This window comes from Malus sylvestris, chromosome 2, assembly GCF_916048215.2.
Source record: "Malus sylvestris chromosome 2, drMalSylv7.2, whole genome shotgun sequence".
Taxonomy (NCBI): domain Eukaryota; kingdom Viridiplantae; phylum Streptophyta; class Magnoliopsida; order Rosales; family Rosaceae; genus Malus; species Malus sylvestris.
The window spans coordinates 35,937,963-35,963,572 of record NC_062261.1 but is presented as its reverse complement, the minus strand read 5'-3'; the positions used below and the strand labels follow the sequence as shown (position 1 = coordinate 35,963,572).

Genomic DNA, 25,610 nt, shown 5'->3' with positions numbered 1-25,610 from the left:
TTTTTTTTTTTTTTAATTTGGTAACCAAATCTGACAAATTCTCATTAAATAATAACAACTTAGAAACCGTTGGGTTTTTATTCTAACATGACTCCTCTCCGCCTCGTCAACGTACTCTTTACCTCTCTCTCCATCTCTCTCTAAATTCTCAGACAAACCTCTCTGAAACCCTAACATGGCGCTTCCGGCGGAGCCGCACTCCGTCCCCGATTCGGCTAACCATCCGGATCACACCGATTTCAAATTCAATTCCGAGATGGAGTCCCTCCCGATCCCTCCTCTCGACCCTGAATTCTTCTCATCGGACAACGGCATGGCCTCCGCCGCCGTCCCCTCCGATGAATTCATGTCCGATCTTGGCTTCGGGTTTGGTCCCGATGACAATTGCGACTTCGAGCTCACTTTCGACGACTTGGACAAACTCTACCTGCCGTCGGTGACCGAGGACTTCCTCCTTCCCGACGGCTTAGATCCCGGCGCGGCCGAGTCGAATTCGGGTAGCTCCGCGATTTCGGTTTCCGGCGATGATAAGGGGGGTCTGGACGTCTCCAGGTTTCTGAATTGTCCGGCGTCATCGAATGAGTGTTCGGAGAATTCTGGTGGGCCTGTGTCGTCTCAGGGCTCTGGGATTTCCGAGGCGGTCGACTCGCATTCGGGCAATTCGGGTAATTCCGTTACTGTTTCTTCCAATGCGATTTGCAGTTCAGATGATGAGAAGGTTAAGGTGGAGGATGAAATGGCGAAAAATTACCTTGTGAAGAGGAAGAAAGATAGCGACGAAGGCAACGTGGAGTCAAGAAGTGCCAAGTATCGGAGGTCAGACAATAACAACAATTCTGCTTCTGTGAATGTGGATGCAAATGCGAACGATGAGGAGGAGAAGAGGAAGGCGAGATTGATGAGGAACAGAGAAAGTGCTCAGCTTTCTAGGCAGAGGAAGAAGCATTATGTGGAGGAGCTGGAGGACAAGGTGAGGGCTATGCATTCCACTATTGCTGATTTGAATAATAGGATTTCTTATGTTATGGCCGAGAATACTACTTTGAAGCAGCACTTGAGCAGCGGTGGCGCCATGTGCCCGCCACCGCCACCACATTTAGGGATGCACCCGCATCCTCCCATGCCACCGATGGCTTATCCATGGATGCCATATTCGCCCTATGTGACGAAGCCACAAGGGTCCCAGTCCCTTTTGTTACCAATTCCTAGATTGAAATCCCAGCAGCCAGCGGCTGCACCCAAGTCCATAAAGTCGGAAAGTAAGAAGAGTGAGGGTAGAACTAAGAAGGTTGCTAGTATTAGTTTTCTGGGTCTGTTGTTTTTTATCTTGCTTTTTGGTGGGCTTGTTCCTATGGTGAATGTTAACTTTAGTGGTGTAATGGATAGAGGTTTTGGTGGGTCTTCTTATGTTCGTGATAGGTTCAATGGTCAAAACAGAGGGAAGCTTTTGAATGTTCACGGTCATTTGAACGGATCTGAAGAAATTATATATTCGGGCATATCTGGTGGAAAATTCGATGTCTCTAACAAAATTCTTCATGAGAGGGGTCATCATACAAGAAATATGCTGAAAGAACAAGGGTCACGATCTGTACTGGGTTCTGATGAATTTGCTCGCCTGCACAATACTAGTAGTGAGCCACTCGTGGCTTCTTTGTATGTTCCAAGAAATGATAAGCTTGTCAAGATTGACGGAAACTTGATTATACATTCGGTCCTGGCCAGTGAGAAAGCTATGGCTTCCCATGAGCCTTTTGAAAGGCAGAATAGTAGAGAGACTGGTTTGGCTGTGGCTAAAGATTTGGTTTCAGCATTAGCTATTCCTAAACCGGGAGGGAACAGAGGGATTCATGCTCCCTTATACAGAAATTCTGCTGGACCACACAAGGCTCTTACAAGTGGTTCAACTGATGTTCCAAAGGATTGTATGAAGTCAACTTCAGCTGATGGTAAACTGCAACAGTGGTTCCGTGAAGGTCTTGCAGGTAATAACATTGCACCTGGTTTCTCTTTTGTGTTAGGTTCTGTATATGTGCACTTAGTGGATGCCTGACACGTTTATGGTTGGTTTTATTTTTTGACCATTTGCCATGCATTTTCATTAGATCAACAAGTGAAGTGGAAATTATTTTCATCAGTGTTGTGTTGGTAATAGTTGTGCAGCTAAGTTTGAGGGGACCTATTGGTAGTTCGTAGTAAATATAAGTTTAGTTTAATCATGCTAGTAAGGGAATATCACTTGGGTAGATGGATTGCAAGATGAAGCTCTTGTTTTGAGTTTTCTTTTGGGTAGATAAGTCATGAGCTTTGAATTAGGAAAAATTAGGAAAATTGAGTTTTGTTTGCAGTAGGTATAAAAAAATTGTGAGGCTATGAGCCAGTTTCTATGATCAGTGACATGATTAAGCTTGTACCTGGCTGTTTTGAAAAAGTCGTTATGTGCCTGGACTAGTGTGTTTTGTTGGTACATGTGTGATGAGATCTGGATTCATTTTCCAATTACAGCTACTTGTCAAGTAGTTGGGGTGTTGAGTATATTGTTAGTGTACTTGTCTGGGTTGAAGGTTGACTTTATATACTTAGATTTGAGCTCTAACTATGCTTGAAGGTATGTCTGACAGGTTATTCATCCTTGCATCTCTTGTAAGTCTTAGAAATTGTGGACATCAAATATAGAATAAGCTCAATGTCGATAGTAATAGTAGTGCTTCAGACACATACCTACTTACACTCTCAGATTGGTATCTTACAGATAGGTGATTAGCTCCCCTAGTCATCCTCTGGTAAGTTCCATATATATATATATATATTGGACACAAAACTACCTACAACCCCAAATTGAGATACCACAGATAGATATAAGTTCCCTAGCAGTCACCTGGTAATAAATTTTATTTGCATCATATTGTTTTCTTTTTTGGTTTATGTCATATTAGTGGGACTTGTCAATTCGGTTGAGGTGTGGTAACCTTTTTCCATACAACATGCAAAATTTGTGTTTAGGGACATAAGTTTTTAGTAAACTTAAAGATATCCTCAACTGAATTTAATCTTTCTGTTGGACTTAAATGATTAGTTGTTGTTAGTGGCTGCTTTGGCCATCTCAGCTTTGAAGTGAAGTTGTACAGCACGTCAATTTGATTAATTCCTGTTTGTCTACAAAAGAAGACTTTTTAAATTATTTGTTAAATTCTCCTCAAAAGAAAAAATGTTATATTATTCGTGTTCTACATGTTGGTATGATTATAATAAATCTACAATTTTCTCCAACTATTTCTTTACCTTCTCGTCAATATTTCACTGGCATGTATGCTTGTTTTGGGATTGCATTTTCTCATATGATATTTTACCTCTATGTGGGATGCATGTTCTCGTAAGAATTTTGGACTTGAAAAAGATTTTTATTTTTGGGTCAATGGCTGAGTACAAACAACAACAACAACAACAAAGCCTCCTCCAAGTGAGGTTGGTTGTATGTATCATAGAACGCCATTATGCTCAGTTTTGCACCAAGTCTTCCTTAAGGTACAAGCGGGTAAATGGCTGAGTATAGGAAATATATATTATCTTAGTTTTATAGGTTGGAGTGTGAACTGCATGTTGTTTTACTGATGGTCTGGAAGATTTATATGTTAAACCGCAGGATGCATTCATATATGACATTGCGTCTGTTGCTTTTTCTAGTATCCTACTATGTTTGCTTTAATTCCTTCTGTTCATTGTACTTCCTTTGTCGGTGCTCACATCAAACACTTTGATACAAACTACATAAATGATTTCTTGAATATTCTGCAGGACCAATGCTGAGTTCTGGAATGTGCACTGAAGTGTTTCAGTTCGATGTCTCAGCTGCTACCTCTTCAGGAGGTATAATACCTGCATCTTCAGTTTCGAATGTTTCTGAACACCGTCAGAATACTACAGAGCTGAACAGGGGAAGGAACAGAAGGATCCTCCGTGGTCTCCCAATTCCCCTTGCTGGATCTGGTCATAACGTCACTGAAGAAAATGTGAAGGGAAATCGACAGAACAACACCCTGCCCGGTAATAGATCGGCTTCTCCCATGGTTGTCTCTGTTCTTGTTGATCCTAGAGAGGCTGGTGATATTGACGTGGATGGCATGATCAAGCCGAAGTCACTTTCTCGAATTTTTGTTGTGGTGCTTTTAGACAGCGTGAAATATGTCACATACTCATGCGTGCTCCCTCGATCTGGTCCTCACCTGGTGACTACTTGAACATGGAGAAGCGGCTTTGGAGTTTTGAATGACGACGACAACTATATCTACTAATTCTAGAAGCTCACCCCCAAACACAAAAAAAAAGGCCAGTTTTGTATATAAACAGAAGAAGAATGGATTGCCCGTATAAGAGAGGGCTTTAACTTACTGTGGAAGGTTTGGTTGTATGCCCTTCCTGTGTTAGGAAACATGTTTAAGAATAATTATCATTAGTTTGCGTGTGCACGCATATGTTTCGCACTGTTTTTTGTTATTGATGATGATGAAAAAGTATTTTCGTAGCCATTTGTGAAGGAACACTTGCGGTTCTCAAGTGCGAGGACGGGAGGACGAGGAGGATGAATTACATCGTCGTCTACTGCCTCGTATCGAAGTGGAACTATATAAATTAAGTTGCTGGATGGCACAAACCAACCCTTGAAAATATGTAGGGCTGAGAATTGAGGCGTGAGGGCTAGTTTGGTAGTGCTGCTCTTCAAGAAAAATTGTTTTTGCTGTGAAAATAAAAGAAGTGTAAAATAAATTTGTTTAGTGTTTGGTAAAAAAAATTTCTTGTAAAAGTGTTGTTAAGGTTATGTAAACCCTTTTTTTTTTTTGTGGTAAAAGTGCTTTTAATATAAAAAAAAACAGTATCTAGAGTTTTCAGTAAACTTTTAGGCTTAAATGCCAAAACAATTCCTATGTTATAGTCATATGGCCAATTTAGTTTTTGTATTTTTTATTTGGTTAATTTGGTCATCGTGTTTGTCTCAGTTAGCCAATTAAGGACAATTCATTTGATGATCTCTGTTAAAAAATTCATAAGAAAATTATAAGATATATAATTACCCTTTTTCTTTATAGAAAAAATGCAAATCAATGAGAAATAACACATATAAGATATAAAACTTCCAATCTAAAAAATGATTAAGGTTGTGACAGAAAAGAGAGGGGGTAACGTTAGGGAGGAGGTCGGGGAGTTGGGAGAAGAATAATTTTTTTATAATTTTTTCTTTAATTTCATATTTAAATATTTAAAATCAAATAAATAAGTTTATAGTAATTTATAATTTTTTTTTACAGAAATTAGATCGAAATATTCTTTATTGGCTAACGGAAATAAACTCAATGACCAAATTGATCAAATTGAAAACACATGAACTAAGACCCAATGACTAAAACGCAAAGACCATTCTAACATTTAAGCCAAACTTTTATATAAAATTGATGTGAATATGTTTTTTTTTTTAACAAACGGGGGTAAGGGAGTGGGGTTATCCTTAAACTGGGCTAGCCATAATAATGTGATTCAAATTCACTTTTGGCTAGAATCGAACCTAAGACATCTCATTTACAAGTGAAGAGGAATACCACTAGAATCTAGTACTAAGTGACTTATGTGAATATGTTAAATAACTAAAAATGATGTAGTATTTAATAATAATTGCCAAAGAGAATAATGAAGAAAGCAAAGATTGTCATTTTGTAAAATATGCAGGGGTATACTTGTCATTTGAAAATTTTATTAAATGAGCAATATTCACTATGCTTTGAAGAAAAAAAACTTTTTTAAAAGCATAATAGACCTGCTTCTGCTTTTCTATGTTTTCTACTATCATTTACAACAATTTTTTTATTTTACCAAACATATTTGATGTTTCAGATTTTTAATAAGCTGTTTTTTTTAAAAAAAAAAAAACTCCACAAGCCCAAACCAGCTCCAAATGAGCTAAAACATATCTTGCTTAGTAAGTTTGTTGATTGAAATCAAATAAAGCGTTTTTAGGACACACCTAAAACACCGACTTTAATTAGGCCTGACATTTTTGGCATGATCCATTATCCAAATACAAATGGACATAAAAATAATAGGTTTCGGGTCAACATGTTAACGAGTTTGGTCATTATTGGGTCACTCATTAAGAATCTATTAAAGAGTCAAATTGTTACGTGTCACCCATTAAGAACTCAGTAAAATATCATGTTGCCAGGCCTAAATATTAAGCATGACAATTTATTGCATGATTCTTTAACTTGACACGAAACCACACATCCCGTTAATGAACTGGGTTATTATCCGATCACTTGTTGACTCGTTAAGATAATAGGTTTGACAAAACATAACTCATTAAAATAACGACTATAGTTAAAAACGATACAAACACCACAAAACGATACGTTTTGAATAAGTCTAACTCTAACCCACGACAGTCGGCGGGCGACTGATTAGAAGGGAGAGAATCTTCACCTTCACCTCCGAGTGTTAGCGATGGCCCCGGAGCGGAGGATTTCAAAGGTGGTCAGAAACCCAAATCTGATCAGAGAAATTCGGAAACAATCGAGGTCCAAGATGTACCACAAGCGAGGGCTTTGGGCTATCAAGGCCAAGAACGGCGGCGTTTTCCCCCGTCACGACAAGAAGGCCGAGGCCGACGCCCCGGCAGTCAAGCCCCCCAAGTTTTACCCCGCCGACGATGTTAAGAAGCCTATCGTCAACAAGCGCAATGCCAAGCCCACAAAGCTCAGGTCTCTCTCTTTCCCTGTTTCTCAATCATCTTTATATCTATAGATTATGTGTATGTCTGTATTTCTTTCTGGCTGGTGATTGACGAGAAGATGTGCTGAATTGTTGTCTTAATGTGTTTGGATTCTGAGAAAAATGTGTGCTCCTGTGTGATTATTGTCTGAATTCTGTGACCTTTTATCTCTCTAATGGCTGGTTTGGGAAATGTTTTTTAGATAACCTAAGTGCTTTTGGTGAAAGTGTTTTTAGAACTAATTGTGAGTAAAATTAAGGAATCTTAGAAAAGCACTACAAGTGCTTTTGAAACCCAAAAATATTTCCTTTAAAAGCGTTTGCTGTCATTTAAAAGCACTTCTCATACGAGTTCTAATTTGTATATTTTTCTAAGGAGTACTTTTTTCTATCATGTATGTAGTTTTAGGTAGTGGGGTTTTATTTTTATTCGAGAAAATACCGAAAAATAGGTCGAAAGTGAGAAATAGGTGGGATTTTGCAAGCACAGATGGGGCATATGGGTGGGTACTATTGCTCTGCATTAAAATTGGCACCTGAAATGTGGAAAATGTTGAGATGTGATGTATCAATGTGCATGTATTCTGTTTAACATTGTCGTATTGGGGTTCTGTTTATGATTTTCAATATCCATTTCAATCACGAGGATAAAAAATTGGGAACGTTGAAAGTGGAGATATATAGTGTGGAAGTTACAACATGGAGAGTAAAAAATGGATTACTTTTTTTGCGACCTAACATCCACAAACTGCGAGATGGAATTTTTTTTTTTTTTAAACTTTCATTGTTTACTTTCAATTGGATTGGTTTCTATAGTCTCATAAGTTTTTGAGTTGTGGTAACCTTTCTGTGTTTTCTTCTTGGGATACCTAATAATGTTTAGGTATTTTCTTTCCTTTATATCATGTAGGGCTAGCATTACTCCAGGTACTGTGTTGATCATTCTTGCTGGGAGGTTCATGGGGAAGAGGGTTGTGTTTCTGAAGCAGCTTTCATCTGGCTTGCTTTTGGTCACTGGTGAGTTCTTGTTCTCCTTAAACGTTGTTTCCTCTGTTTCAGTTCTTCATTATCGAATTGGTCTGGTTGTTTTATCAGTCTTATTCTTTTTGTCAATTGTTCTGCTGGTTGATTTCAGTTTACAAGATGATGACTTGGTTTAATCTATATTAGTATTAGATACAAATATCTTACAAAGGAAAACAGGCTGATGAACGTTTAGTTGTAATTTGATGAAGCAGTGGCCATTTATCATTGAAAATGGTCACTATTTACACTGCGATTACAGTGATTAATTTTGTTAGTGTGTTTATGTTCAAGAGAGCCACTTGTCTGTACATGTTGGTGATTGGATTGTTAGTTTGTAAGAGTGTTGTTTTCCCTATATATCCTCCGTGCCTTGTGTCCCTGTATTGGAGTATTTCTGACTGCTGTTGTTTCTTGCTTTTCCAGGACCATTCAAGATTAACGGTGTTCCTCTAAGACGTGTGAACCAGTCTTATGTGATTGGAACTCAGACTAAGATTGACATCTCTAAGGTTAATGCGGTTAAGTTTGATGACAAGTATTTTGCAAAGGAAGTCCAGAAGAAAAAGAGAAAGGGAGAAGGCGAATTCTTTGAAGCGGAGGAGGTTGGGTCTTTTATCTATTGTGTATTTTAAGTGTATACTGTGGATGGTCATTCATTTGACAGTCTTTTTGTTGTTGTCATCTAACCTTTGATTTCTTTCTTCAAATTGTAGGAAGAGAAAGTACTTCCCCAGGAGAAAAAAGATGACCAGAAGGCTGTTGATACACCCTTGATTAGATGCATCAACAGAATTGCCTATATGAAGGAGTATTTAGCTGCAAGGTTTTCTCTCAAGCAAGGCATGAAGCCTCATGAGCTTGTTTTCTAGAGACGTTCCATTTGTGTTTGAACTCGACATTAGTGGTTGTACTCTTTAAGTTTTATTTGTAATTGACGTCTAATCAGATGTTGCTTAAGATCATGTGTTCTTCATATATAGTAGGCTAGCATCCAACACATTAGAAAACAGCACCATCAGCATAATGAAACAGGGCATTTATTCAAACTCAAGAGGATGGAAGGGTTAGACGAACATGAGCTAGTCACAGTTTGCACAGGACTCGTTCACAAGTATTTTCCTCGGTTCGAGCAGGCAGTCTCTCGGCCGTCCTTAATCTTCATTGGAAGAAGCCTTTGGTTTTGATTTACTACTCCAAAATCAAAACCATAACGATCTGCTGCCGTTTGATTATATCTAGTTTTGTTGACTTGAGTTGCGCGAACACAGCACACATCAACAGTTTATCGGGCGCCAACGCAGGTGATGGTAGCAACGGTACATGCTTCCCGAATTCCTCCAATATCACTTGTATTCAAAATAAATATGACCACTGCAATTATCGTTACTTGTGTTACATCATTGCTGGAGATACAACAATGATCCAAGTTCTTAGCATGCAACATGCAAGGGGCTCTTAGAGTAAGGAATAGAACTGATACAGGTTTTGCTACTTTACAGCACAATTGCTTCTCTTTCCTAACGATAAAAACCTATTTTTCTTGAACGAAATACTTTTTTCATACGACATGCTCTGGCAATAGCAAGAGCATCTCCCCTTTTTCTTCACCCGGTAAAGCTCGATACCTGCTTGAAGAAGTCGTCCTTATTGTCCCTCAAGCTTTCGACAGAAGAAAAAAAAAGGTTGAAGCTTCAAGTTACATTCGGGGAGGTTAAAGTTAGGATTACCGTAATCATGAAGCATGCTCTGGTTTGTTTATGTGTTATCAAACCACATTGTCACCTGCGTTTTTGCAGGGCAATCGAGTGCAGCGAAACCCGATACTCAAGTTAAGGTGTTGCATCATGCTGTTGTCTAAACGAACGGTGCAATGTTACAACAAATGTGCCGCAAATTAGAGATGGTTCTTTGTGGAGCAAAACTCCTGTATTTTATCGAGTGTGATGAATGGTTGCATCTGGTTTTGTTTTGAAATGTTAGATAACGTCATTTGTGGTTCAATGGAAAGAAATAATCACCAATTATAGGAATCAGCCTGCTTTACATCCACCGACCATGTCTAGCAAGAGTAATGCATTCTAGTTTCATGGAAAAGTTACACGTTCTTTTGGCTTTATCATCAACCTTAATTAAGTTTAAATTGATATAAAAAGAATCATTGTCTACCATCAATCACAAGTTCATACACATCAATCATTTAAAACTCTACCTCAAACATTTGTTCATGATTCCCAGACAAATGTACGATGAAATATAGCATGGGAACAAAATAGCGTCTACCAACAACGATATCATGATATTGTTAGACGAAGTCGAGATTTGAGGAGTTGTGATCTTCATCAAACTCTTATCCTTTTCTGATACTCCTAGTTTCTAGGGTTTTGTATTTCAAATATTTGTTGTACGCAAAGTTCGGTTTGTAATCTTTAAGCTTCTGTTTGTATTTTTGAAAACTGCTTGTATTTAGGGTTTTCAAACTCCCATTGTAATCCTGAAGTTGTTATAAATACATGCAACCCATTGTTGATTGGGTATGCAACTGAAGTGAAACCCCAAGTGTGTTATAGTTTTACATGGTATTGAGCCTCTTATAGTCTAACGACTTGATCCTTTTTTTTTTTCACGCTTCAATGGCTGAAAACAACGTCAGTTCTTCCAATCCCATCTCCCCCAACCCACCCAACACCCATCCCTTTCATCCGTTTTCCACTGTTGTCATATCAAGCTTGATAGAACCAACTACCCACTGTGGTTGGCTCAAATCCTCCCAATTCTCAAGAGTAGAGATCTCATGGGCTACGTGGATGGTACCTTGGTGTGCCCTCCAAAACACTTGCCTGGTGCTACTACTGTGAACCCTGCGTACAGTGCATGGGTTCAACAAGATCAAATGATCTTGAGTTGGATAAATGGCTCCTTGACTGCATTTGTTCTGTCGACTGTGGCCAGCAAGAGGAGTGCGCGTGCCACTTGGGAAGCTTTAGAGCAACGGTATGCCTCCACTTCTCATAATAGAATTTTGTTTCTGCGGAATGAGTTGCTGCAGACCAAGAAAGGTAATCTTTCTGTTACGGATTACCTTGATCGCATGAATGCGATTGCTAACAATCTTGCCCTCGCCGGGCAACCTGTGAATGATGATGAACTTGTACAGATTGTGTTGAACAATCTAGGACCAGCATTTGAGATGACAGTAAGTGCTGCTCAAGCTCGGGATACTCCCATCATCTATCCCACCCTTGAGGCATTGCTGTTGACTACGGAGAGACGAATGACTGATCAGAATCCTTCATTGGCTGACCCTGCACCAGCCAATGCATTTGTTGCCACTCGAGGCCGTGGCGGTGGACGGTCTCGTGGGAATGGAAGAGGTATGTCCTCATTTACTCGTGGTTCTACGACCAATCAACGGGAAAACAATCCTCGTGACAATACCACCCAGCTCAACCAGCCCCTTAATGGTGAAAGGTCCTCATGTTCTGGTGAGCGCATCATTTGCCAAATATGTGGTAAACCGGGACATCCTGCGCTTGATTGCTATCAACGGATGAATGCTGCTTATGAAGGGAGGATTCCTCCCCAAAGACTCACAGCCATGTCCTCCTCACCTATCACCCTCAACAAGCAATCTAATGGTACCTGGCTGTTAGACACGGGTGCAAATGCACATGTCATTCCTGAACTTCAGAACTTAGTTAATCCCAAAGAATACACTGGTAATGAAACTATTGGCGGTGTAGGTAATGATTCTGGCATCACTATTTCTCATTTTGGTTCCAATCAATTACATACGAAAACTTGTTCATTTGATTTAAATAATGTTCTTCACTGCCCTACTGCCTCTCAAAACATACTATCTGCCCATAGGTTTACCTTAGACAACAATTGCTATCTCCTAATATTTCCATATTTTTTCCTTGTTAAGAACCTCAAGACACGGAAGACGCTTTTCCGAGGGAGATGTGAGAATGGGTTATACCCATTTTCCAGTGGCAGTGGACGGTTCAAGTCTTTATTTTCAGCCTTGGTAGGGGTACGGTGTTTAGTGCAAAAATGGCATGCTCGGCTTGGCCACCCTTCCAATTCAATAATTAAGTTTTTAATTTCCAATAAACTAGTACCTATTCATGGTACTTCTGATATAAGCTTTTGTGAGTCATGTCCCTTAGGAAAGAGTACTAAGTTACCTTTCAATGTCTCTGAGTCTGTTTCTACGTTTCCTTTGCAACTTTTGCATTCTGATGTCTGGTCTTCTCCAGTTGTTTCTAATGAAGGTTTTCGTTACTATGTGTTGTTTGTGGATGACTACTCTCGATATTCTTGGATTTTTCCCATGAAAAACAAAAGTGAAGTTTTTGAAATATTTGTAAAATTTAAAGCCACTATCGAGAACATGTTCAATTTGAAAATTAAAACCCTTCAATGTGATGAATGGGGAATATAAAAGTCGTGCTTTTCCGAATTTTCTAACTGATAGTGGGATTTCACAACGTTTTTCATGCCCTAAACATCCTAAACAAAATGGAGTAGCGGAAAGAAAACATCGTCATATTGTTGAAACAAGTACTGTTATGCTTTCAAAGTCTCATGTCGTAGGTCGTACCCAGTGCACAAGGCTCCCGCTTTACGCAGGGTCTGGGAGAGGTGAATGTCGGCTAGCCTTACCCCCATTTATGGAGAGGCTGCTCCCAAGTCTCGAACCCGAGACCTACCGCTCATGGGCGAAAGCACTTGCCATCGCACCAAGTGTGACCTCTTTTTCAAAGTCTCATGTCCCTAATAAATTTTAGTTTGATGCTTGTTCTACAGCTACGTACTTTGATCAATCGTATGCCAACAAAACTTTTGTCCCACATGTCACCCTATGCGAAATTGTTTAAAAAAATTCCTAAGTATGACATGAAGGTGTTTGGATGTCGCTCTTTTCCGTGGTTAGTTCCCTATACACAAAATAAGTTGCAACCAAAATCAAAATCTTGTGTGTTCCTAGGTTATTCACTGACTCACCAAGGCTACAAATGTATGGATTTGTCCACTAAACGAGTTTACTTGTCTCGCCATGTCCTATTGATGAGGATTTTTACCCTTTTAAGGGACTCACATCTACCTCAGAAAACGTCAACGACTCAGGTACATCTCAATCTCCTGTGATATTATTTAATTTTGACTTGCCTTGCCCTTCTCCTATATCTCACCCACCAAATGTACCCGAGATTTCTCTCCATCCACATTCTGTGTCCACTGACCTCATACCACACACTGAACAGTTTCAACCTCTCCCCACCACTGCACCGTCTCAACTTGCCCCAAACACTGCACAGTATCAACCTGCCCACATTACTTATGTTGTCACCTCAAGCCCTAACCCTACTACACTAGTGTCACCCTCGCTTGTGTCATCAACCATACCTTCACATGAACAAGTTGAAGTATCTACGTCATCAATCCCAGTGGTGTCAGGCTCTACAGGCCATCGTGTTACTACACGTTCCCAGTCTGGTATTCACAAACCAAACCCAAAGTATGCCATGCTTGTGACTGTTGACAATTTTCCTAGTGAGCCAACTTGTTCCAGTCAAGCTGTCAAATCTCAGGAATGGAGGAATGCAATGGTACAAGAATTTATAACGCGTTTACGTAAAGGAAATCAGAATCAAGAAATGAAATTGAATTCTGATTACGGTATACTCCGGTATTTACTAAATCTGAATGAATCAAAATTTAGTGGATCCCACACAAATTTTGGAATCCAATTCTAATATTTGGCTGATTTGGATTCCTAAGATAAAGGAGGTATTTGGATTCCGGATGGCTTGGGGAATCAGAATGCTAACTTTTCTCCCTTTATGCCGTCATTTACTTTCATTATTTTCAAGATTATCTTTTTAACCCTAGACTTATTTTTCTTTTCACTCAACTCATTTCTCTCTCAGCCGTATACCTCTCTCTTCTCTCAACCACAGCTCTCGTCACAATTACTGATAGGTAAATTCCTACTTCTTCTGTGTTTTTATCTCTGTGATCATAGTGCTCGATGAATATCAGCGTTTCGTTGCTCGTTTCTTTCTTCTCCATGATGGATTTTCTTTCCAGGATTTCGTTCAATTTTTTCCCCGATTTTCTTCTCTTTTTTTTTTTTTTGGTGTGCGAAAAACTTGGACTTTGGAGGAGAAAAGCGAAAAAAAATGAATTGAAATTAATGATAATGTTGTGTGGGCATGTTCTCGGACGCCTTGAGTTGACTTCACTTGTTAGAGAGAGAGAGAGAGAGAGAGAATTTCAGTAAAAGTTGGAAACTTTGTTATTGGTTTTTGGATTTGTGAATTGGGTCTGATTTGTTTTGATGTTTTTTGTTTTGTATCTTGTATTGTGGGGAGTGATTGGTTGCTGAGAAAATGTGGGAAAATGGTGGATTGAAGTAGATTGACATCTGTTATTCTGTTGCATATTCTACATTTATGTAATTTACTTGAATTATTTGGTTGTTGGGAACTTATTGAGCTGAATGTTGATTTACAAATATTTATTTGCAGAATGGATCTTTTTTTTTTCATCGTTAGGTGCATAAAGAATCAAAGATGCAAACTTTTCTTTGGCTAATTATATTAACACCTCACAAATTGTTGAATAAACCCCACAAACTTAATACACCCCACATTTGCTTTTTCACTTAAAAATTATCTTAATACACCCCACTTACTTTCCCATAATACCCCCACCCCACATTCTCAATATACATCTTATATTTTGTACATACACCCCACATTTTCTTTACACCCCACATTTCTCAAATCTTATAACACTCATTTTTAATTTTCAGGGATTGAATCTAACCATATGTACATTAAAAGATGAATATGAATATAGAAGTTTAAATAATACAGCAAACGCAAGATTAAATAATTATCAATGTCATCGAAATCACTAAAACAATGAAAACTATAAAGTCTTACCTCATGTGAAGCTCCTAAAACATCGATTTCGTGTTCCATTCGTCAAAAACAATTTTTCTTAATCAACATGTTTGATAGTTGAGAAGATAAATAATACGCTAAAAGTGATTTGAGGTGTATTTATAAATCTTTATTTTTTTTAAAACCTAATAAGGTCAAAATTGTCATTACATAGTAGAGTAAATAAGTCATTTAATATTAAATTTTAATGTGAGGTGCATTCAACATTTTGTGGGATGTTAATATAAAAACCCTTTTCTTTTTATTTGCCGTTTGGATTTGTTTGACCGTACGCTTAGATCAGGGACATTTGGGATTTGTGTGTTTGATGATCTTCTGAATTGGGTTATGCAATTTATTTATCCTATTGGGTTCAAAAAGCTAGGTATTTGAAGAGCATATGATGCAAGGGTAAATTCTAGTTGCATGTCTTAACTTGAAGAAATTAATATGTTAAATTTAGGCATATGTTGAACAAATTGCAAGTATTTTAGTTGCTTTCGGTGGGTTGGTGGGAGTTTGCAAAGGGGCCTTCTACCAGGGAAGTAAAGGGTTGAGAGATTGGATAACTTCCATGCCTTTTTGGAGGTATAGTTGTTACTTTTTGGGATATATACATATGCATATATGTGTATGTGCACGTAAAAAATTAATTGCAAAGTTTTTGTTAGATTTTCTTCATATCAGTTGACATTGAAGTTTCGTTTTTAATGTTGTGCTAGAGGTACATGGTGGTTAATAAGCACCATTCCTTGCATAGTTGCATTTTATATGGCGAACTCGTTTTTACCATACATAACTTGATCTGGAAGGCATTTCTCAGTGCTTTATGGAAAAGGAAAGAAGATTATTGTGTTTTATGTAAGGGGCCTAGTTTCCTAATCAGTATAACATTCCTGGGAAGTGTTTTTGAGATCATCTGATACAAGATTATCATTGTTTGGTATGATTTGACTTGTTAAGAAAAAGATTGATATGCAGGATTGTGTACCTGTGATTTTTGAAATGTTGTATTGTTTAGGAAGAGTACTTTATCCCCAATTCTTTATGCTCACAAATGTTTATTAATCAAATATTCATCATCTTTATGACATTAGGAAGAGTGAGGACAAGGTTGTGGGTTGAGCTCTCTTCAGTGGTTGCAGGTATACTATGATTTATGTTGTTATTTTTCCATTAATTGTGAGACTAGGTATGGAGGAAAAAAAATGTAAATTTTTGTGACTGATTGTGTAGGCAGGTTATGAATATTTTGTTGATAATATGATGCCTAGGCAGGGTATGACTAGTTTGCTTAGGTTGGTTATGATGGTTGGATATATGTACTTTGATGTTATATTAACTTTAATGAAGTTATTTCCTACTCTTTATTTGTTCCTAATGTTTTTTCTTCATTTATTTACTATTATACAAAATCCACCTCGTGAAGATCTCTTTAGTTTAAGGAGAATCAAGTTTTTTGATTTGAAATGGTAAAAGTCATTTATTCTACTCCTCGACATTATGTAACAAAATATATCTTTAAAGAGTTAAGACTGAAAATGCTCCTAACAAATTCTTTCCATGTCATTCTAGCTCATTACGCATAATTCTATGCTCATTCACATTATGCACAACTCCATACATATGCAGAAGAGAAAAAATTACAACTTGAGTGATAAAATTTAGATATTAAAGTCAATACTTAAATTTATAAAAAATAAAAAACAAAATCATTTTAGTATGTCTATAAAATAAAAAAGCATTCTTACTATTATATACTATGTCAAATTTTATTAAAAAAGTATATAAAATATTTGATTTGAGACAAGGGCATTTTAGTAATCATACTGGTTTATATTCCAATTCTACTGCATTAGTAAACAGTTTTATGGAATTGTATTCCAATTCCGGACAGTTTTAGTAAACAACTTCAACAGGAATCTGATTTTGATTCCATCTCATTTCAATTCATCCTCAATACAATTCCTCCTCAATTCAATTCCTCTTAATTTGATTACGGATTAGTAACCGCGCTATTAATGCTTTGCAACAGTGTGGAACTTGGCGTTTGGTCCCGTTTCATCCAAAAATGAATTTACTACCAAACAAATGGGTTTTCAAATTGAACAGACGTTCAGATGGAACAATTGAACGTTACAAGGTGCGGCTTGTAGCCAATGGATTTCATCAAAAGGCTGGTGTGGATTATAATGAGACTTTCAGTCCCGTGGTTAAACATAGTACAATTCGACTTGTTTTAAGTCTTGCAATTACAAAAGGTTGGCATGTGAGGCAGCTTGACGTCCAAAATGCGTTTTTGCATGGTTTCTTGACCGAAACAGTGTACATGCGCCAGCCTCCGGGTTTTGTTGATCAGCAGTTACCTAATCATGTTTGTAAACTTGAACGTAGTATTTATGGCCTCAAACAGGCTCCTCGGGCCTGGTTTCAGCGATTCTCAAATTTTCTGCTTCAACTTGGTTTTCAGGAATCCACTTGTGATTACAGTTTGTTTGTGTTCAATCACAAAGGGGTGTATCTTATTCTTCTCATCTATGTAGATGATATTTTGGTAACTGGGAACAGTCCTCGTCATATGTCCAAGTTAATAACGAAGTTGAGTACTTTGTTCTCCATGAAGGATTTGGGACCGTTGAATTATTTCTTGGGTGTGGAAGTCAAGTACGATGGAACTACCATGCATTTGTGTCAATCTAAGTATGCTCTCGACTTGTTGTCCCGTACCAAATTTACTGAGGCCAAACCAATTTCTACACCAATGTCTTCTGGTCCGAAACGAAGTGCTCATGATGGAGACCCTTTTGATCAACCAGAGTTGTATCGTAGTGTTGTAGGTGCTCTACAATACTTGACAATAACTCGCCCAGACTTATCTTATGCAGTTAACCAAGTATGTCAATTTATGCATGCTCCAACAATGGTTCACTGGATGGCAGTCAAACAAATTTTATGTTACTTGAAGGTTATGCATAGTCATGGTCTTCTCTATAAACCAGGTAGGCCTGGCAATTCCTGACACGACCCGATAACCCGACACGACACGACACGAAATTAACAGGTGTTCGGGTCGACACGATAACGAAACGGGTCGTTATCGGGTAACCCGATAAGCACCTGTTAAGATAACGGGTTTGTTCGGGTATACACGTGGGTAACACGATAAGCAGAATATTAATTTAATAATTTATAACCCTAAAAAATACTATAATAATTATATATATATATTAATTTAACAATTTTATACCCCTAAAAACTATAATAATTATATATATATATTAAATTAACTATAATAATTATAATAATTATATATACTATAATAATTATACCCAAAATATTAACTATAATAATTATATATATATATATATATATATTAAATTTTATACCCCTAAAAACTATAATAATTATACATACAAAATAAATAGATTTAAATCTACTTAATAAATAAATATATATATATATACACACACACCATTGAACTTCAGGGGATACGAATTATACGAAACTAATTTCAACGATCCAACCGTCAAACATGTTTGTATATACTTCGAGATTGCATACGCCAAAAATTGCAAAAAAAAAACATTCAGAGAGCAAGTAACGGGACAAAACTTTTCGACGGTTATAAACGAAAAATCACGATTTAACGGTCATTTTAACTCCGATTTTGATGATTTTTTACAACCACACTCCTTGACCCTATATGAATACAATGATTGAATTCGATCTTCAATTTAAAATATTTACATTAGTGGATACCACAAAATCTTATGTTATACTTAATAAAAGTATGAATAAACTCTTAAGTATTAGTAAATCTATTGTTTTGACGGGATACTCATTCTACAAAATTAGTTTCAATGATCCAACCGTCAAACATGTTTGTATATACTTCGAGATCGCATACGCCAAAAATTGCAAAAAACAAACATTCAGAGATCAAGTAATGGGACAAAAGTTTTCGACGGTTATAAACAAAAAATCACGATTTAGCGGTTATTTTAACTCCGATTTTGATGATTTTTTACAACTACACTCTTTGACCCTATATGAATACAAGTAATGAATTCGATCTTCAATTTAAAATATTTACACTAGTGGATACCACAAAATCTTATGTTATACTTAATAAAAGTATGAATAAACTATTAAGTATTAGTGAATCTATTGTTTTGATGGGATATTCATTCTACGAAACTAGTTTCAAAGATCCAACCGTCAAACATGTTTGTATATACTTCGAGATCGCATACGTCAAAAATTACAAAAAACAAACATTCAGAGATCAATTAACGGGACAAAAAGTTTCGACGGTTATAAAAAGAAAAATCACAATTTAACGGTCATTTTAACTCTGATTTTGATGATTTTTTGCAACTACACTCCTTGACCTTATATGAATACAATGATTGAATTCGATCTTCAATTTAAAATATTTACACTAGTGGATACCACAAAATATTATATTATACTTAATAAAAGTATGAATAAACTATTAAGTATTAGTGAATCTATTGTTTTGATGGGATACTCATTCTACGAAACTAGTTTCAATGATCCAACCGTCAAACATGTTTATATATACTTCGAGATCGCATACGCCAAAAATTGCAAAAAACAAACATTCAGAGATCAAGTAACGGGACAAAACTTTTCGACGGTTATAAACAAAAAATCACGATTTAACGGTCATTTTAACTCCGATTTTGATGATTTTTTACAACTACACTCCTTGACCTTATATGAATACAATGATTGAATTCGATCTTCAATTTAAAATATTTACACTAGTGGAAACTACAAAATCTTATGTTATACTTAATAAAAGTATGAATAAACTCTTAAGTATTAGTGAATCTATTGTTTTGATGGGATACTCATTCTACGAAACTAGTTTCAATGATCCAACCGTCAAACATGTTTGTATATATTTCGAGATCGCATACGCCAAAAATTGCAAAAAACAAACATTCAGAGAGCAAGTAACGGGACAAAACTTTTCGACGGTTATAAACGAAAAATCACGATTTAACGGTTAATTTAACTCCGATTTTGATGATTTTTTACAACTACACTCCTTGACCTTATATGAATACAATGATTGAATTCGATCTTCAATTTAAAATATTTACACTAGTGGATACCACAAAATCTTATGTTATACTTAATAAAAGTATGAATAAACTCTTAAGTATTAGTGAATCTATTGTTTTAATGGGATCCTCATTCTACGAAACTAGTTTCAATGATCCAACCATAAAAAATGTTTGTATATATTTCGAGATTGCATACGCCAAAAATTGCAAAAAACAAACATTCAGAGAGCAAGTAACGGGACAAAACTTTTCGACGGTTATAAACGAAAAATCACGATTTAACGGTTAATTTAACTTCGATTTTGATGATTTTTTACAACTACACTCCTTGATCTTATATGAATACAATGATTGAATTCGATCTTCAATTTAAAATATTTACACTAGTGGATACCACAAAATCTTATGTTATACTTAATAAAAGTATGAATAAACTATTAAGTATTAGTGAATCTATTGTTTTGATGGGATACTCATTCTACGAAACTAGTTTCAAAGATCAAACCGTCAAACATGTTTGTATATACTTCGAGATCGCATACGTCAAAAATTACAAAAAACAAACATTCAGAGATCAATTAACGGGACAAAACTTTTCAACGGTTATAAAAAGAAAAATCACGATTTAACGGTCATTTTAACTCTGATTTTGATGATTTTTTGCAGCTACACTCCTTGACCTTATATGAATACAATGATTGAATTCGATCTTCAATTTAAAATATTTACACTAGTGGAAACCACAAAATCTTATATTATACTTAATAAAAGTATGAATAAACTATTAAGTATTAGTGAATTTATTGTTTTGATGGGATACTCATTATATGAAACTAGTTTCAAAGATCTAACCGTCAAACATGTTTGTATATACTTCAAGATCGTATACGTCAAAAATTACAAAAAACAAACATTCAGAGATCAAGTAACGGGACAAAACATTTCGACGGTTATAAACGAAAAATCACGATTTAACGGTCATTTTAACTCCGATTTTGATGTTTTTTTACAACCACACTCCTTGACCCTATATGAATACAATGATTGAATTCGATCTTCAATTTAAAATATTTACACTAGTGGACACCACAAAATCTTATATTATACTTAATAAAAGTATGAATAAACTATTAAGTATTAGTGAATCTATTGTTTTGATGGGATACTCATTCTACGAAACTAGTTTCAATGATCCAACTGTCAAACATGTTTATATATACTTCGAGATTGCATACGCCAAAAATTGCAAAAAACAAACATTCAGAGATCAAGTAACGGGACAAAACTTTTCGACGGTTATAAACGAAAAATCACGATTTAACGGTCATTTTAACTCCGATTTTGATGATTTTTTACAACTACACTCTTTGACCCTATATGAATACAATGATTGAATTCAATCTTCAATTTAAAATATTTACACTAGTGGAAACCACAAAATCTTATGTTATACTTAATAAAAGTATGAATAAACTCTTAAGTATTAGTGAATCTATTGTTTTGATGGGATACTCATTCTACGAAACTAGTTTCAATGATCCAACCGTCAAACATGTTTGTATATATTTCGAGATCGCATACGCCAAAAATTGCAAAAAACAAACATTCAGAGAGCACGTAACAGGACAAAACTTTTCGACGGTTATAAACGAAAAATCACGATTTAACGGTTAATCTAACTCCGATTTTGATGATTTTTTACAACTACACTCCTTGACCTTATATGAATACAATGATTGAATTCGATCTTCAATTTAAAATATTTACACTAGTGGATATCACAAAATCTTATGTTTATACTTAATAAAAGTATGGTATAGTACTATTGTTTTATTTTTTTTCATAATTATTTTGGTAAACTTCTCATAATTTGAATGATTTTTAATGTTTGGTTTTTCTATGCTTAGTTTATGCAGAAGATAGTTATGACGTGGAAAACCTTACTGAAAACATCATCAATATAACTCTTGAAGGCAATAGATCAAGCCAAAGTTCCAATGCAATTTCATGATGATCGATGTAAATCAAGGATTTTGTAAATTGAGGTTTAAACTTTTGAGAAAGATTTCACAACTTTGAAAACAAAAACTGTTTCATTTTGCATATCCTTGCACATTTAAAATTTGTAATAGATTAGTAGTGTATGTATTATTTTTTTATTAGGCTCTTATTTTCGAGTGTAGATGTAGTACTTAAACGACAAATGTGTTTTAATGTTTTGAAGTAATATTTATGTGGCAATGTGTGGTATGTGCAAATTTAAGAAAAAAAATATATTTTTCTTAACGGGTCATAACGGGTCGGGTCACTTTACCCGTTGGGTAAAGTGACACGACCTGTTAAGGACCCGTTAAGATAACGGGTGTGACACGACACGGCCCGTTAAGATAACAGGTGTTACATGAAAACGACACGAACACGATTGACACAACCCGTTTGCCAGGCCTAAAACCAGGTACTGCTCATCTTTCTGCTTTCTCTGATGCAGACTATGCTGGGAATCCAGACACTCGACATTCTACTGGTGGATTTTGTATTTATCTTGGTTCAAACTTGGTGTCCTGGAGTTCAAAGAAACAGAAAACTGTTTCTCGTTCGAGTTCTGAGGCCGAGTACAAGCAACTCGCCTACACAGCAGCTGAACTTTCATGGTTGCGATCGTTATTCCAAGATCTGCAGTTACATCTTATACGACCTCATATATGGTGTGACAATGTGTCTTCCATAGCTCTTGCTTCGAATCCTGTGTTTCATTCACGAACTAAGCATTTAGAGGTTGATTATCACTATGTCAGGGAGAAAGTGGTTCGTGGTGAACTGTTGGTTAATTACATTTGTTCCCAAGATCAGCTTGCAGATATATTTACCAAAGGTTTGTCTTCGTCTAGATTCAAGCTGTTGGTGTCCAAGCTTCCTGTTGTTCCTCAACCCTTCAGCTTGCGGGGGGGGGGGGGGTGTTAGACGAAGTCAAGATCCAGCGTGCTTGCCGAGATTTGAGGAGTTGTGATCTTCGTCAAACTCTTATCCTTTTCTGATACTCCTAGTTTCTAGGGTTTTGTATTTCAAATATTTGTTGTATTTGTATTTTTGAAAACTGCTTGTATTTAGGGTTTTCAAACTCCCATTGTAATCCTAAAGCTGTTATAAATACATGCAGCCCATTGTTGATTGGGTATGTAACTGAAGTGAAACCCAAGTGTGTTATAGTTTTACAGATATATGGGTAAATGGAATCATGTCAAAAATGAATTAAGGGCATCAAAATTAGTCTTGAGAGACAAAGTCAGGTCTCTGGCTAAGAACGCTGCCACGCGCAACCGCACATGACGGCCAACGGCCAACCCTTCGCTGGAATCCGGCCAACCACGACCGAGACTTATTTTACATCAAAATGAAGCCCGCGACGAGTGGAATAAATTTTACTGAAAATTATATTCTAATCCTTTTCTAAGATTACTTTTTGAATAATACCTTGTTTAAAATTAAAAACTAATTCTAATCTTTGGCATTTAATTGTAATTTTTTAATATTAAATAGGTTGTAGTTATTATTGAGCTTTTTGGTTGTAGGTTATATATTGATTCTCATAAATAATAAAAATGTTATTTATTACTGATAGTTTTTAGTAAGTTCCCATAATAAGAAAAGTCATATATTATCATATATTTTTCATTGTGCGTGAATTTCTTCATATATATGTATGTGTATATTACGTATATATGCATGTTTAGATATTGTAGTTATGTACCAATACATTTGTGCCGATATATTCGTACCGAAATGAAAGTTATGTACCGACACATTTGGACCAAAACTTACATACCAATACTTTTGTACCTATGAGTAAAATAAGGTACCTAAAGTTATTTACTGACACATTCGTATCAAAACTTATGTACCGATACTTTCGTACCTATGAATAAAATAAGGTACCGAAAGTTATGTGTAAATTGTTTTTGTTTTGTTGTTGAATTTTTTTTAAAAAACCATTCGGGTCAAAATCTAAAATAAATCTTATTGAAGCTCTAAAATCCAAAAAGCCTTTAAGTTTTATATCTGCTACGACATTTGGTTCTGTCGGAAATGGCCTGAAAATGCCGAGGGACAGCCGAAATACTTAACACCCTCGAACATCGAATCGCCGTCACTAGAGCTCCAACGGCTCGAAACCTGCTTGGTTTTTGTAGTTGGGGACACAGTGAGTGCAAATGGGGTCACGTGGTAGAAAACATTATTCCTTGTGTGTTGGGGTGTGTCGTTTGTAAACCAAGTTCGAGCTTACGGAGAATTGAGATTACGGAGGGCAGGTGAACTTGTGATGGAGGGTGACCGGATGTATGTGTCGAATAATGAGGAGTTGAAAAAAGGAGTTTTAACGAAAAGTCAACGATACTGTTAACTTTAACGAAAAATTACATTTTTACACTAAAAAGTCAATCCTGGTACTATTCACTTTACCCTTTATTTTTTGGCTCTTTCTTTCACTGGTGCATAATTATAGTTTTACTGCTCCGCATCCTTAATTTTTTTGAAAAAATAATGAAAATGATTTGAAAACTTTGAGTTTTTTACTATAAGAACAAAATAAAGGTTAAATGAATAGTACTAGAATTGATTTTTTAGTGTAAAAATATGATTTTTCATTAAAATAACAGTACCAGAAACTTTTCGTTAAAGTTCTCTAATTTTTTTCCTTTTATTTTGTTTTAATTTCCACTTAACTAAAACTCTAGGGTAAATCTCTGTACTATCCTTAAGTTTTGTGGTTTTCAACATTTAGTACATCAAGTTTTTTTTGTCCTAGAGTCATACCTAAAGTGTAAATTTTGGGACAGTCTCATACATCCGTTAGTCAAACTGTTAATTCTCTCGTTAAGTGATGACGTGGCATCCATGTGAACAATGATTGGCGCCACGTCATTAAGTGGTCCACATGGATTTTTTTTCTTTTTTTTTTCTTTCTTCTCTTCAGGGACGTGGAATTTTCCTTGCACACATGGTTGCTTGCTTTTTTTTCTCTTCTTCTTTCTTTCTTTCATCTTATTCTTCTCTTCAAAGGGGCACCCACCCATTCCCCCTCCCTCCTCCTTTCTCCCTTCTTTTCCCTGCACCCATCCGCCGCGCACACCCACCCATTCCCCTCCTTCTCACTCCCTTCTCTCATTTGCACGCCATGTCAAGATTCAGATCTCCAAAGCTGCCTTTCTCCTTGAGGTATTGGCAAAGCATGCTGCATGTCTGAGTGAAGTTTGACGGCTTCTCCGCCGTCCTCATCCCTCTCTGGCCTGAAACCTCCTCAGTCTCCGACGAACTCGACATTTCTCCCCCGACCCAATACACAATCCCACAATCCAAACATAACCCACAACTCAAAATCCAATCTTTTCCCACAAATCCAATTCTAAATCAAAGAAACCAAACACAACCCACAATTCAAAAGGTACACAAATAGAATCAACACATTGAAAGAAAACATAGCAGATTAAAGGGGGTAAAGATTAGGGTTTGAAGAACGTATATGCGAACCTTGGTAGCAAGTTGCTTCGCCTTGCCTCCGGTGGACCGAGCAGTTTGCTTGGTACGGGCCATCTGCAACCACAAATTAAACCCCAACAATCAAAACCCAATTTGATTTTACAAAATCCCAATCTGAACGCAACCCAAGAACCCTAATTCCCAATCGTAGAAGCAATAGTGATAAATTGGTAAGTGCAAAGGAGAGAATGGAGTGAGAATGAGGGGAATGGGTGGGTGTGCGGGGACGATGGGTGCAGGGAAG

General features: G+C 36.5%; 2 protein-coding genes and 1 long non-coding RNA gene across 3 annotated transcripts; 2 read left to right on the top strand and 1 right to left on the bottom strand.

The window, feature by feature from the left end:
- Window positions 1–66: 66 nt before the first annotated feature.
- LOC126589027 (bZIP transcription factor 17-like) lies at window positions 67–4,526 on the top strand. The gene is made up of 2 exons (XM_050254209.1): window positions 67–1,985; window positions 3,796–4,526. The coding sequence occupies exons 1-2, from the start codon at window positions 176–178 to the stop codon at window positions 4,236–4,238; spliced, it is 2,253 nt and encodes a 750-aa protein (XP_050110166.1). The 5' UTR covers window positions 67–175; the 3' UTR covers window positions 4,239–4,526.
- Window positions 4,527–6,402: 1,876 nt separating this feature from the next.
- Window positions 6,403–8,744, top strand: LOC126589123 (60S ribosomal protein L6-3-like). Its single transcript, XM_050254347.1, has 4 exons — window positions 6,403–6,746; window positions 7,667–7,773; window positions 8,206–8,384; window positions 8,496–8,744. Exons 1-4 carry the CDS (start codon window positions 6,490–6,492, stop codon window positions 8,649–8,651), a joined length of 699 nt encoding a protein of 232 aa, XP_050110304.1. The 5' UTR covers window positions 6,403–6,489; the 3' UTR covers window positions 8,652–8,744.
- A 15,933-nt stretch (window positions 8,745–24,677) lies between these two features.
- On the bottom strand, window positions 24,678–25,503 carry LOC126611315 (uncharacterized). Its single transcript, XR_007618806.1, has 2 exons — window positions 25,358–25,503; window positions 24,678–25,232 (listed from the first exon to the last, which is right to left on the bottom strand). It is a non-coding gene; the product is annotated as an uncharacterized LOC126611315 (long non-coding RNA).
- Between the last annotated feature and the right edge of the window lie 107 nt (window positions 25,504–25,610).

Excerpts from the sequence above, each read along its gene's own strand:
- LOC126589123 (XM_050254347.1), top strand. The coding sequence starts at position 6,490 with ATGGCCCCGGAGCGGAGGATTTCAAAGGTGGTCAGAAACCCAAATCTG. Across the intron at positions 7,774-8,205 it reads TGGCTTGCTTTTGGTCACTG|GACCATTCAAGATTAACGGT; the intron begins GTGAGTTCTTGT and ends TTGCTTTTCCAG. Across the intron at positions 8,385-8,495 it reads AATTCTTTGAAGCGGAGGAG|GAAGAGAAAGTACTTCCCCA; the intron begins GTTGGGTCTTTT and ends TTCAAATTGTAG.
- LOC126589027 (XM_050254209.1), top strand. The coding sequence starts at position 176 with ATGGCGCTTCCGGCGGAGCCGCACTCCGTCCCCGATTCGGCTAACCAT. Across the intron at positions 1,986-3,795 it reads GTTCCGTGAAGGTCTTGCAG|GACCAATGCTGAGTTCTGGA; the intron begins GTAATAACATTG and ends AATATTCTGCAG.